Source organism: Achroia grisella, unplaced genomic scaffold (genome assembly GCF_030625045.1).
Source record: "Achroia grisella isolate CSIRO2021 unplaced genomic scaffold, CSIRO_AGI_Agris_v1 utg660, whole genome shotgun sequence".
Classification (NCBI taxonomy): Eukaryota; Metazoa; Arthropoda; class Insecta; order Lepidoptera; family Pyralidae; genus Achroia; species Achroia grisella.
In genome coordinates, this window is record NW_026712984.1 from 7,130,333 (window position 1) to 7,144,967 (window position 14,635).

General features: G+C 35.4%; 2 protein-coding genes across 2 annotated transcripts; one reads left to right on the forward strand and one right to left on the reverse strand.

Moving 5' to 3' along the window:
* Window positions 1–236: 236 nt before the first annotated feature.
* Window positions 237–4,537, forward strand: LOC131849629 (gastrulation defective protein 1 homolog). Its single transcript, XM_059199739.1, has 4 exons — window positions 237–911; window positions 2,109–2,220; window positions 2,917–3,112; window positions 3,377–4,537. The coding sequence occupies exons 1-4, from the start codon at window positions 387–389 to the stop codon at window positions 4,503–4,505; spliced, it is 1,962 nt and encodes a 653-aa protein (XP_059055722.1). The 5' UTR covers window positions 237–386; the 3' UTR covers window positions 4,506–4,537.
* Window positions 4,538–5,561: 1,024 nt separating this feature from the next.
* On the reverse strand, window positions 5,562–13,306 carry LOC131849789 (large ribosomal subunit protein mL39-like). The gene is made up of 8 exons (XM_059199909.1): window positions 13,151–13,306; window positions 12,901–13,080; window positions 11,878–11,978; window positions 9,768–9,909; window positions 8,748–8,966; window positions 8,150–8,263; window positions 6,659–6,774; window positions 5,562–5,698 (listed from the first exon to the last, which is right to left on the reverse strand). Exons 1-8 carry the CDS (start codon window positions 13,221–13,223, stop codon window positions 5,621–5,623), a joined length of 1,023 nt encoding a protein of 340 aa, XP_059055892.1. The 5' UTR covers window positions 13,224–13,306; the 3' UTR covers window positions 5,562–5,620.
* Window positions 13,307–14,635: the final 1,329 nt, after the last annotated feature.

Sequence of the window (14,635 nt, forward strand, 5' to 3'; positions counted from 1 at the left end):
GTTTAATTATCTCGTACATATGAAATATTTTATGTTTTACCATAATGAAATAGCTAGGCGACATAACGAAAAATATCTATTTATTTGACTGAGATCGTTTATTGTACTCACTCAGTCAAGGCAGTGCTTTCAATCATTGTCAGTTAATCACTTGACTATTTTGATCTGTACACCTGTCTGTGTTTTTCTAGGATATTAGTTTTCTGTGCTGTTTATTATTTATTATTGTAAATATTTAATTGTTTCTTGATATTATTCTAATATATATTCGTTTATTTGTTTCATATTAACTTAAATTATTCATTATAATCTTTACCTAGGGGTAAATAGAGAGAAAAGTGTCATTCCTTAGTATTATGTATCCAAAGTCGTAGAAACTAATAAAAATGAGTAAGAAACCGATTTCGTTTGGTAAAATAAGTTTCAATTTGAAGAAAGACGCCGATACCAACAAAAACGATGAACAAACTGCCTCAGGATTTGGCACTTTTGGACGTACTCCTATACAGGAGCAGAAAGAAATAGAAGAAATAGCTGAGGATTTGGAGAACCAGCATGTCCAGCAAGTTATGGGCATCAAGAACTTCGGTAAGAAAGCGAAGAATTTCAACATAGAAGAAATGATGGAGCAGGCAAGAAAAACTGCTTCTGAAGTGAATAAAAGGAAACTGGAAATTGAGGATAGTAAGAAAGCTGTGGAGACAGAGGAAGTACATGAGAGTGATGATGAGGATTTAATAGGTCCTCCTCTACCTCCAGGATTGTTTCAAGGTGCTCCATCTGAGACAGATAAAGTAAGAGAGGTGGATAAAAATAAAGAGGATGAAAGTGATGAGGATAGTTATGATGAATTGAGTGGGTCTGATGATGAAGAATTAAGCTTGGAGAAACGGATACCCAACACACATGAGGTAATTGCACATGTAATCATAATCTTCTATCTGTTCCTCTAGTGTCATAGAACTATAAACAAAATTCATTTCTTTGATGCGCTGGCAATAATTTTAATAAACTATCTGAAAGTGTTAATTATGATTGTGTGGGACTATGTATAGGGCACTGGGGTTGGTGCAGCCAACAATGGTGGCAATTAAAGGCGCAATATTTAAAAGTAACAGTATATTATAAAAATATATGTTGTAACATATAAGAAAGCAAGAGCAATAGAAGGAATAAGGAATTATAACAAAACCATAGCAACCAATATAAAACATAAATATTTAAAAACTAACTGCCCCGCATGACTTCATCTGCATCACACTTATTATATATATAAAAATATATTATATAAATTGGGTGATACATAATTATCACCCAATTTATATAATATATTTTTAAATTGTAGCATATATGATATTTAACCCCTTAAGGGTAAAATTTTTACAAACTTTGAATGTCATATTAATTCATATTTAATCGACAGCCTCAAAAATAAGTTTTAAGCGTTTAGCTTCAAAAATGACGATTCTTCCATACAAATTTTCATCCCCACTTTCAACCCCTTACAACCCTTTTTTCGCATTCAAAAATAGCCTATGTCTTTTCTCAGGGTCCAGACTATCTGTGTACCCAATTTCATTTAAATTAGTTCAGTAGTTTTGGTGTGAAAGCGAGACAGACAGAGTTACTTTTCATTTATAATATTAGTAAGGAAAAGGAATTGCTATACCAGCCAGTGGCCTGGATGTAAGGAGTCCTGTATAACAATGGCCACGGTAGTTCATTGGTTTACCACACTTTACCTCTAATGGTTGCAGGTTCAATTCCTCACACAGTATAAACATTTGTATTCATGAATATGATTGTTTGTATCAGTCTAGGTGTTTTCTATATGTATGTATTTATAAAAAAAATTATGTCTTTATACAAGTTTTGCTTTGCATTGGAACAAGAAAGCGCTGTGTGAATTGTCCAGGGTTATTTATTATTATTATAGTAACCTCTTTTAAAAAATTCATAAACAGTGAGAGATGGCAAGAATTGTATTGCTTAGGACTCCTACTTTAAGGAATTCTGTAGAACAAATAAGTTATAAAACCAACTTGTGAATAGTCTTAACATAAATGTAAAATCTATAAATTAATTCTTAAAATCACACTGTTTTCCAGGTGGAAATGCAGCATGGTACGAAGGCAGTGGTGGCACTGGCTGTGGATCCATCTGGTGCCAGATTAGCCACAGGATCTATTGATTATGACGTCTCTTTCTGGGATTTTGCTGGTGAGTTCATAACAGTGCTGTAGTAAACTTTATATTGACAAAATGCTAAAAAATAAAATAAATCATTAATCGAATAAATTTAAGAATAGAAAAAAAATATATAAACTTGTATTTAAGCAGTTTTGATTCTTACTTTTTAAATCTGGATGACCTCAGTGGTCTAGTGTTTTAGCAGTGTTTTAGCACAGCTTTACATCCAATGGTTGTGGGTTTGATTCCTCACATGATGCAAATATTTGTATTCATGAGTATGGTTGTTTGTATCAGTCTTGGTGTTTTCTATGTTTATTATTTACAAAAAAATTATCGAATTATTTATATCAGTTGTCTAGTACCCTTAACACAAGCTCTACATACCGTGGGACTAGATGGCGCTATGTTAATTGTCTAGAGTTATTTATACCAATGAATGAATGACTTTTTATACCAATATTTCTTATTCTATTATTTGCCCATAGATCTTCATGATTACATAGTATAAAATAAAGACGCTGTCTGTCCGTCCTTATGTGCGCTTAAATCTCTAAAACTACAACAGATTTTGAAGCGGTTTTTAATAGATAGAGTGATTCAAGAGGAAGGTTTATTTATATAATATATGTACACCCGTGCGAAGCTGGTGCGAATAGCTAGTTTATGAATAAAGCATAGGGACCTAAGTGAATAAATAACATGAGTTACAATCTAAATCTTCAGGTATGGACTCATCTCTTCGTTCCTTCCGGACGCTCCAGCCATGTGAGAACCATCCTATTAAAGCACTACAGTACTCCGCTACTGGAGACTCCATCCTGGTGGTGAGCGGCTCTGCCCAGGCTAAGGTTTTGGATCGCGACGGCTTCGAAGTCCTGGAGTGTGTTAAAGGAGACCAGTATATAACGGATATGGCAAGGTATTTTAGATAAATGATCTAAATATATATAACTCAAAGGTGACTCACATAGTGATCTATCAACGCACAGCCCAAACCACTGGACAGATCGGGCTGAAATTTGGCATGCAGTTAGATGTTATGTTATTAGTTCTACCCCCAAGGGGATGAAACTTTGTATGAAACTTTGTACAAAGTATAAAGAAAATATTTCCATAAAAAAAACTTGTGTATGAAATTTTCCGTCAGATGATTCCATTCGATAACCAAACTTATTATTTACAGAACAAAAGGCCACACGGCTTCTCTAAACAGCGGATGCTGGCACCCACATATTCGAGAGGAATTCATGACCTGCGCCCAAGACGGTACCCTCAGATTGTGGGTCACAGAAAACCCCAAGCAGCACAAGGCAGTCATAAAGCCACGGCAACAAGGAGGCCTGAAAACTAGTCCGACCTCTTGCGTCTTCTCGAGAGATGGCAATACTGTAGCATGTGGTTGTTACGACGGTTCCATTCAAATGTGGGATCACAGAAGAAACTTCGTCAATACAACACTAGTGTTAAGAGATGCACATCAAAAACAGTCGGAAATTTCAAGTGTAGCGTACTCTTATTTAGGTTCATTCATAGCCAGTCGAGGCAATGATGACACTTTAAAATTATGGGATTTAAGAAACTTTAAGAAGCCTTTGAAAGTATTCGACAATCTCTTTTCGAGGTATGAGCAAACTGATTGTTCTTTCAGTCCAGATGATAGCATGGTATTCACAGGAGAGTCACTCCAGAAAGGTCAAGATGTTGGTAGGTTACTGTTCTACAATACGAAGACTTATGAACCAGTTATGCACTTAGATGTAACAAAATCACATGTAATCAAATGCATTTGGCACGCGAAATTGAACCAAATATTCGTTGGATGCGGAAACGGCGTTGTCAAATGTTATTATGACCAGAAACGAAGCTTGAGAGGCGCTAAGTTGTGCATCGTAAAGATTCATAGAAAGAAACATTCGGTAGAAGTTGTTAGCTCACAACAGATCATCACTCCACATGCGTTGCCACTCTTCAGACAGGAGAAGTTGCGTACGAGCAAGAAAAAGATGGAGAAGGATCGCTTGGACCCCGTTAAGTCTAGAAGACCAGATTTACCCATCACTTCCGGTCAAGGTGGCAGAGTTGCTGCATCGGGTAGCACCCTAAGTTCTTTTGTTATTAGGAACTTAGGGTTAAGTAAAAGGGTTGACGATGAACAGGATCCGAGGGAGGCCATCTTGAAGTACGCGAAGGAGGCAGAGGAAAATCCCTTCTGGGTCGCGCCGGCGTACAAGAAAACGCAACCCGAAACTATATTCCAGTATAATGAAAGTGAGGACGGCCCGTCAGATGCTAAGAAACAAAAACAATCGTAGAATGCAATGAAATTATTGTAAATAAATTAATATTGTTTATTAATTTTCCTTTTTATTTATAGACTAAGTGTTATATCGCCACTTCGTCCGCATAAAACATAGTGTTCGTCTCTGTGGACAATTTATTGTCACATCGTCACATCTGAGTTTTGTTTTAGTCTTAAAAATTTATCCTTGCAAACAACACATTGATTGACTGATTTTGAAAGTACGACAATGTAGTAGGTATCACAGATTTTGAATTTCTAAAAATTTTAATGCATGAATTTTATTCAAATTATAGTGTAGTGTGATATTTAAATTTAGCAAATTTAAATATGTAATTAGTCATTCATACAAATATTATAAAGTACTCCGAAACTGATCAATTGAAAAAAAATCATAATCATATAAGGATTATTACAAACTCTTATGATATGTCAAAACTCGCGTCAGTTTAGAGTGCTTTCGAGCTAAGAACTGTCAAGAAACTCAGCTCTAATTAATTTCAAATAAACTCAAGATTACAAAAATATGGAATGTTGTACCACCAGCATATGCTGTTGCCGTTTTGTCAAAAGCAAATAATCAGTGGCCGTAACACAACCATGATGGTATTCTGGAAGTTTTGGGTTACAAAACTACTATTTGAATGTCAAAATTAATAATATCCTGATATTAAAAAACAATTCCACTATATTTAAATATTTATAATTTCAGGCAAGTCAGTCTTTAGGTATACAATAAACAAAAGAAAAAGGCGAATTACTCACCACGAATTATCTTACTAATATATAATCGCGAAAGTTTGTGAGTATGGATGTTTGTTACTCTTTCACGCAAAAACTACTCAACCGATTTTGATAAAGCTTTGCAGTAATATAGCTTATATACATAGGATATAATTTTAAAAGATATTATGTGAGCGAATATCAATGAGAAATGTCAAGTAAGTCTGATGCAACAAAGAACGCGAAGAAGTTTCGCGGATCAGCTAGTACCGTAATATGTGATAAACTCTTATATACTCATATTTTCTTAGATATAAAGAAAAAATAAAAAACCAACATATATGCTTAAATATATTTATGTTTACAACTTATAAATGCTATCTACAGACTACAGACTGAGGTAATTCATCGCGCGCGCGCCGCTACGATCTCGCTGGCATCGTGTCTTTCCACGTATTTGTTGATGGGCGACCTTGCTGGATTCTGTAATTTAAACATCTAATGAGTTAGTAACAATATGCTGAAACTCAGGTAGGGTACCCCCTCCAATCAAGCCCCGTCATACTTTTACACACACACGACACCGTCCTCGCCGGATAAGACGACGACCTCAAATCAACGTAGCGCGCAATCAACCAGGTGCCTACGCGCGCCCGGGCGCCCCACACCGGTACCCCCGTCCAATTCAAACGGGGATCGAAATTACCACGGCCTCAGCCGAGGTTCAAACTCCTAGCGTGCCTTTGACTAAAGTCGTATCCGTCAGGCGGGAGTTGGCATTCAGCCGCTCCATAAGTCCTTCCGCGGGTTTGGAGTGCCATCTGCACTCGCCCCCTATCGTCCGATGATGTAAAGTAAAGTGCTGTAAAGGCCAGCTGCGGCTAACAGCATTAGAGTAGTCCGAAATAAAAAAGTAAAAAAATTACAATAAACAAATAAAACTCTTCATGATCAATAAAGACCTCTTTCACAGATTTCTTAACCGCCTTACTTCCGATGGTTGCGGGTTCGATTCCTCGTACTATACAAACATTTGTATTCATGCGTATGATTGTTTGTATCAGTGTGGGTATTTTCTATGTATAATATGTATGTATTTACGGAAAAAAATATATATCTATGTATTTGTGTCAGTTATCTAGTACCCTTAACAGAAGCTTTGGCTAGCTTAACTTAGGTCTGGATGGCGCTGTGTGAATAGAATAGAATAGAATAGAAAATCATTTATTCAAATAAACTTACATTGAAGCACTTTTGAATAGTCATTACATTTTTTAATCTACCGCTCGTTCGGAAAGCTGTCTCATCACAAGAAGAACGAGCAAGAAACTTGCGTGTTGCTCTTTTAAATAATTTTATTATTACTTTACATTTTTAAGTTTAAGTGTGTGAATACAAATTGTCATGAGATTAATATTAAATAGTCTTAGATAATAAACTTACCAATTTCTTAGCTCTCTCCGTAAGTATAGAGAAGGCGAAGTGATTTAATATGACTCCTGTAGGTAAAGCTACACCTTGGAACCTGTGCAGCTGTTTGACTTCACTGTCTGTTGAACCTATAAAGAATTAAGTACATTATTTTTTTAATAGATAAAGATCTAAAAATAGAAATAATCCATATTTTAACTCAAAGGTGACTAACATAATGATCAATCAACGCACAGCCCAAACTACTGGACGGATCGGGCTGAAATTTGGCATGCAAGTAGATGTTATGACGTAGGCATCCGCTAAGAAAGGATTTTGATTAATTCTACCCCCATGGGGATAAAATAGGGGATGAACGTTTGTATGAAACATTGTCAATTTTTAACCTCGGGCTGAGACTTCGCATGCATAAAGCTACTATGACGTAGGCTTCCCCTAAGAAAGGATTTTGATGAATTCCACCCATAAGGGGATAAATTAACGCGAGCGAAGCCGCGGGCAAAAGCTAGTACTTAAATAAAATTACAACATGCAAATCTACAAAATTTGACCGAATTGCAGAGGTAACGCCACTACACATCTTATGTGGTTGTAGCCCACTCATGCATAAACGAAATATCTCCTTTAGAAAGTTTACACTATCCTGAAGATATAAAAACCATCGTTCCTAAGAATATCCTTCAATTCTTGTCCCTGACGGATCTAGGTAGCGAACTTTGAAAAAGGGCGAGTACAATAGATGTATGTAGGTCGCAGTGATACAGGTTTTAAGCACCTGACAATAGCCCAAATCCCTCAATAAAAAAAAACTCAAACTTTATATAAGCACTTTTGAATATTCATATATATTTTTTATTCTACCACTCATTTGGAAAGCAGACTAGGTACAAGAAGAACGATGAAGAAACTTGCGGGTTGCTCTTTTAAATATTTTTTTTTTCATCTTTACATATTTATGTATTTGTGTAAATACAAACTACTAAATAGCAATATAGGCATAAGTAATATAACAGAATTATTGTTATTCAATTTTATCTATATCATGAGGGATGAGAAACAATTGATTTTGAACAATATCGATCATTTTTCTACAACTAAACGATATTTCTGAATGATAATATTCTAAAAGTTACGATTATGTATTTAATATCGATATTTTTATACAATTTTTCTATTCATGTGGCCTAAAAACAACAATACCTTATGCCCAATTTACACTCAGCCCGAGTGGGCAGGGAAGTGAGCAGCGCGAGAGTGGAAACACTTCCCATGCCATTGGCGCTGCCACTCGCGCTGCCCGGCGCTCCCTCGATTGTCGATTTCTCGTGCGCGAGTCCAAAGGACTGGCAGCGCGAGTGGCAGGGGAAGCGGCTGAATGTAAACCTAGCATTAGGACCATTGTTAACTAAAGTAATTCATGGAATGGAAAATATAATGACTACTATAAAAAATAATCGATTTTTTACATTGTCATATTGCAGTAATTTTGTACTAGTAAATTACCAGTTAATTTGTGTATAGAGGTGATTGATACTCGTCCGATTTGCGCCGTATTGCTGATCAGAGGGCCCTTCGATATGTCCACGTGCTTGCCCACTCTGTAGAGAGTGACTTTGCCTGCAAATATAAAGTAAATAAAAATAATAAAAAGTATATTCGGGCCCCGTGTGCTCTTATGGTAAAGACGGTATTGTGTGTATGGTAATATTATCTAGGACAAAAGAACAGAAGACAATCCTCGATGTTCTTTTATCACAATTGTGGTTAAATCCTTGTGAATTCAGCGCGATGTGCTAACTGACCTGACTGACTGAATCATTCATTATATTTTCCTATACGTTATACTGATGTATAGCTATATTACTGTAAAGGTTGATCAAAATCCGTGCTGTAGTTTTTGCGTGAAAGCGTAACGAACATTCATCCATCCACACTTGATATTAAGAAACCTATTATTAGGTATACTATTGGTTTTTACGTTCTGTTTCTATGTATTCTATGTGCTGTTGGTTTCAATAAATAAATAAATAAATACTTAAACACTTTCGCGTTTAAAATAACAAAGAGATGAATCTTTCCTCACTGTACAAATTACACTCACCGTTAGTTTTGGCTATGTTTGGTATTTGACTAGATTTATGTTCATTTTCTATAAACATCTCCAGAGCCAAGTCTTGGCTGACCTCCAGCCTCTCTATAAGGTGACCTTGGCGTGCAAACTTGACGAATTCCGCTGTAATGGTGTACAGCTCGTGTTGACTTGGCGTCCAGTCTGGTAGGGATGGGAGATCTATGTCGTATATAAAGGAACCGCTACGAACTGGAAAAAACAACAATAAAATGACTTAATAGATTTGTATTACTATTTTTTTCAGACTACTCTAATGCCGCATCTGGCCTTTACAACTTCACCGGATGATAGGGTGCGAGTGAAGATGGCACTTCAAAGCCGCGGAAGGACTTATGGAACGGCTAACGGCCAACGCCCGCCTGACGGATACCACTTTACTCTAAGGGCACCGCTAGGACGTTAGATCCTCGGCTTAGGCCGTAGTAATTTCGATCCCCGTTTGAATTGGACGGAGGATCGATCGGAGTGGATTATCACATGCTTCTTACTTGTTGCTACGTATTTATTTACTTAAAATAACATTTCTTCAAAAAAGCAAGACGCAAGTTTCTTACTCGTTCTTCTTGTGATGAGTCTATGTTTCAAATGAGTTGTAGAATAAATAACATAACCATGAAATATGCTAGTAAAATAAACTCAATATTTTGAATAAACATTATTTCTATTTTTGTTTAATTCCGGTTTCATTAGTATCTGTGAGACCACGAATATTTTTTTTTTAACTATGATGGACAAACAAGAGTATGGACCATCTGATGGTAAACGGATACCGTAGCCTATGGACGCCTGAAACACCATGGGTCTCACGTGTACCTTGCCGACTCTTACGAAATCTTAATATATTACTAGGAAAACCCCATGCTGTAGTCTCTAAAGAAAATATATATTTTAGTTATTTTGTTGTCTAGTACCTATAACAGAAGCTCTGCTTACCGCGGGACTAGATGGCGTTGTGTTAATTATCTATGGTAAAGAAAAAAATATACTAACTGTCAGGTCCGGGAAAACTGTGCAGTTTAACAGTAACATCATTCTTGAACGCTATAGACGCACACGCTCCTAGCACCAAAGAGCATGTCTTCCAGAACGCCTTGTTCACTTGCTGAGGTTCAGCTACTGTGAAGTTCTGGAACTGAGCAATATAATACAAAATAAATATATATAAACATACCAAGTACTTTTTTTTTATAGTTTTTTTTTATTTATTATACAGTGTTTTGTGTGTACTCGATTTTGGGCTACTCTTCTCCAGTAGGGACCTGCTGTTAGCTTGATTTCATCCTCCTAGCGTCTCTGTGGTCTACCTCTTTTTCTTTTTGTTTCCCTTAGATACCATTCAGTTACGCAAGTAGATAGATAGTTAGATAACATTTTTATTCACGTTAAAGACACACATGTTTTTAACGTGAATAAAAATTTTACCCCTACTGGAGAAGAGCATCCCAAAATGGAGTTCACTGGAAGAAATTAGAGGAGGCCTTTGCCATAAGGCACTCTGTCTGTAACCGATGGAGGCACGCTAATCGATGAAATTTTGGTCTCGATCGGTCAAGCCGTTTCGGAGGAGTATCGTTACAAAGTGTGAAAAGCTGATCTCTGAGATGGCCCTGCGTTTCGCGCTCCGTTCAATTATCATTACATAGTTAGTATAAAAGAAAGTCGCTGTCGCTGTCTGTCCGTTCCTGTATATGCTTAAATCTTTAAAAGTACGCAATGGATGTGTTTATATGTTCATCATCTGCTTCTTCCTTATCCCATTTATTTGTGGTCGTCGTAATATGTTTTTCTCTTCCATTCATCCCTATTCGCAGTCATCTCGTTATTTACTTCCTTTCTTACCATATCATCTTTCACACGGTCCATCCATCTCTAATAAGGCATAAGGCACTCTGTACTGTGGGATATAATATAAATAATGAAATTAATAATTAAATAAAGAAAATCAAACTACTTAACAAATGTGCAAATAATAATAGTAAAATATATCTTATATATAAAATTCTCGTGTCACAATTTTCGTTCCCATACTCCTCCGAAACGGCTTGACCGATTCTCATGAAATTTTGTGAGCGTATTGAGTAGATCTGAGAATCGGCCAACATCTATTTTTCATCCCCCTAAATGTTAGGGGTAGTCCACCCCTAAATTTTTATTTTTATTTTTAGACAAAATTTTTAGTTTCTGTTTTTTTATGATACAAGATACAAAAATACATACAATCCTAAATTTTCACCCTTCTATCATCAACCCCTATTTTTTATAGCGTTATTAATTTATATGGCAAAACAATTTTTGCCGGGACAGCTAGTATATATATAATTATATAATAATAATAAATTTATAGTATAATATAATAATATAAATGAACATGAATGTAACAAAAAAAAATGTATTAAAAGTACAGAAATAATGGCTTCTTTATCTTAAACATACCAACACAATTATTCTGCCAGTAAGGGTATCTTATGGACCACAATGAAATGATGCACCCGCCTGCGCTAACGGTTTACGCTAGCGAGGCAGCAGTAAAGGATGATAAGATGATCATGAATTCAGTTCAGCCCATCATGGTAAATTAACCATGATTTATCACAATGGTTTCCAGGGGGAACCACATGGAGGTAACATGACATGGTACTTTGTTAGCGATGGGGTTATTTTCACATTACTAACAATCCCCTTTCCCCCAGAAAGAGTAATGTGAGCATTGTGAATATTGTGGGTGCTTACCCACAATATTGACAATGTTCACCTTTATGCTTATAAAGGTTGTGTAGTTTTTATTGATTCACCTTGATAATAATAATAATCACAAAGCGCCATTTAGACCCAAGTTAAGCTAGCTAAAGCTTGTGTTATGGGTACTAGACAATTGATACAAATACATAGATATATTTTTTCATAAATACATACAATTATGCTCAAGAGTACAATTTTTTGTGCCATGCGCAGAATCGAATCTACAACCATCACATGTAAGGCGGAATGCTAAACCACTAGACCATAGACGCTGTGCAATATTATCTTCTATTTTAAAAAAAATTAAAGTTACAAATAACTGTTAGTAAATCACAAGTGAAGTTAAAGAAACTATACATACCTCTAAAGTGCAATTTTCTGTAAGAGGTCTGTGCATGTCCCAGTACACATTTCCATCAATCAATGCTAGAGCACTAGACTCAACATGCCACTCGCTCATATCTGAAAATGAAATGTAGATAAATTAATAAAATAATCCACTTGTTATAGGAATTTTTTTTTATTGGGTTGTTCGGGCTATTTTTCAGGTGTTTGTAGCACTTGTAGCACTGCGACCTACATAGATCTATTGTGCTCGCCTTTTTTCAGAGTTCGCTACCTAGACCCGTCAGGGACAAGAATTGAAGGATATTCTTAAGAGTGATGGTTTTTATCTCCTCAAAAAAGAGTATTCCAATATTTCAGTGATATTTCGTTTATGCATGAGTGGGCTACAACCACATAGGATGTGTCATGTGTGTCATTTGCCAAATGTTATAGGATACCATAAGACCATTTATTAACATATATTATTATTACATCATTCCTCAAATTAATAATATATATTAGCAATTAATAAAAAATTATACTAACATTAATAAAATATTCTTTCTTATAAACTACTTTCGGAATTATTCTCATTTAAAGGTTTTTTTTAAATTAGATGGTAATTCTTATCTTTAATTTTTGCCACTTTACCATACTAAAAGGTGATATATAGAAGCTATATAAATTTATATAAATTTATATATATATATATATATGATGTCTATCAAAATTCTTTATTAGAGGGTGTTCATTATACAAAAATATATAACAATGTTCTTAATAGAAAATACAATATATGTATATATTTGTATAACTCTTTATGTTTATGTTAGATTATACAATTTATAATTCGATTTTTTTTATTAGTGTTTGTCATTTTATGAACACCAATTACCCACTCACACAACATAACACTTATGTCACTGTTTTGGGTTGACTGAAACTGATCTCTTCTAGGGATAAGTCCACCTCTGCTCACATTGTCTCTATATTATATTATTAATGCATTATCTGTGCAATAAAGAATATATTATAATAAATTCAAAACTAAACTTACGTTTAGCACAATCGTAGGGCGTAGAAATATCTTTATTCATAACCAAAGTCACATTTTTCGGAACACCTTTGTAATTAACTTCAATTTTTTCTATTCTCCCAATCTTTTCCTGTTGCCGTTTTTTTTCTAATGTAAAAAGATGATTGCGGCGGTCTGTTGCCTCTTGAGTACTAAGATATCCTAAAAAAACATAAAACAAATGTTTATTTTTTATATAAAAAAATACAGTAATTATAATAAAACAACATACTTGCAACCGGTATTGTTTTAGCATGATTGTTCTGCATAAGTATCCTCGATAAACATGTAATATGTCGCTTCATAATTTATATTATTGATTTTGAATTGTTAAATTAAATATTCAATTTGAGGTTATAATTTATATTTTCTTTTCGAGTTCATGGACAATGACAGTTGATTGACATTCAGACGCAACGAGATGACATTCTGATTGATATTAACCGTATTTTTTTTTATTGTATTCCTTTCAACATAGCAAAGTAACTATGTTGGGTAAAAAAGGGAAACTAAGGACCAACCTGGTTCGTGTCGTCCCCGCGTGCAGGTCTTATTATACGCGTAGCCGTTTCACTTTAAAAACGCACAACACTACGATGAATTTCACTGGATGATGTACTAATCAGATGATTGCGCGAAGATCGCGGCTGATGGTTCCGTTAACGTTGATTCGCGGAGAATATGTCGATTTGCGTGTGCTCGACGCGACGTACAACGAACGACTCATTTTGTTGATGCTACCCCCAGATTTGGTGGATAAAAATAGGAGTAGGATTTAGGGTAGTAACATATTGCAAGTTGGCTAGAAATTAGTAGATTTATATCAACCATACCGCCCCCCAAAGAGCCTCTAAGCTCTTTAGAGAATAAAAAAAAAAGTAAGATATGAAACTGCAAAGGTTTCCAATAATGTTAACTATAAAAAAAAAAAAATAATAATGAGATGTAACTAAACTAATAATACTATAAGCTAAGGTTCGATAGCATAAGAATAATGATCGGCTTTAGGCACAAGGTAATAATGGACAAATCTTGACTACTGGTCGAAGTAACGTACCAGTAGAAGTTTTCAACTCTACCACCCTAACAGTACCGTCAGAACCTGGACAAATTTTAGTTACCCTAGCAATTTTCCAACGAAATGGTGGCAAATTGATCTTTCAGCAATATATATACTTGAACGTTAGGTAGTTTAGCAAGCCATTTGGGTCGCTGTTGTAATGTATGAAGATATTCGGATTGCCAACGCTTCCAAAAATTATAGACGAACTGTGCGTTATTTGCCGTACTAACTGCCAACGCTTGAGAAGATTTGATTCTATTATTTCTTCTTCAGGTAATGAAGATACCGATGATAAAATGGCCAGGAGTTAAAACGTCCAGGTCATTTGGATCATTTGTCATAGGTACTAAAGGACGTGAAAAAAACTTTAGTGAAGATGGTAGCTAATTCTTCGTAAACCAGTGAGCGATCGCCAATTACACGAGTAATGATTAATTTGGCAGAGCGAACAGCACTCTCCCATAAACCACCCATGTGTGGACTCGGGAGGATTCAAATGCCAAACTATTTGTTGATGAGCTAAATATTTATGGATTTCCTCATGAGAATTTATAATATGTTGCGTAACATCTTTTATAATTCCGAGCACCAACAAAATTGGTCAATCGCTAAATACGTCGCTAGAAGTCCCCTACGAGAAACAAACCGATCGAA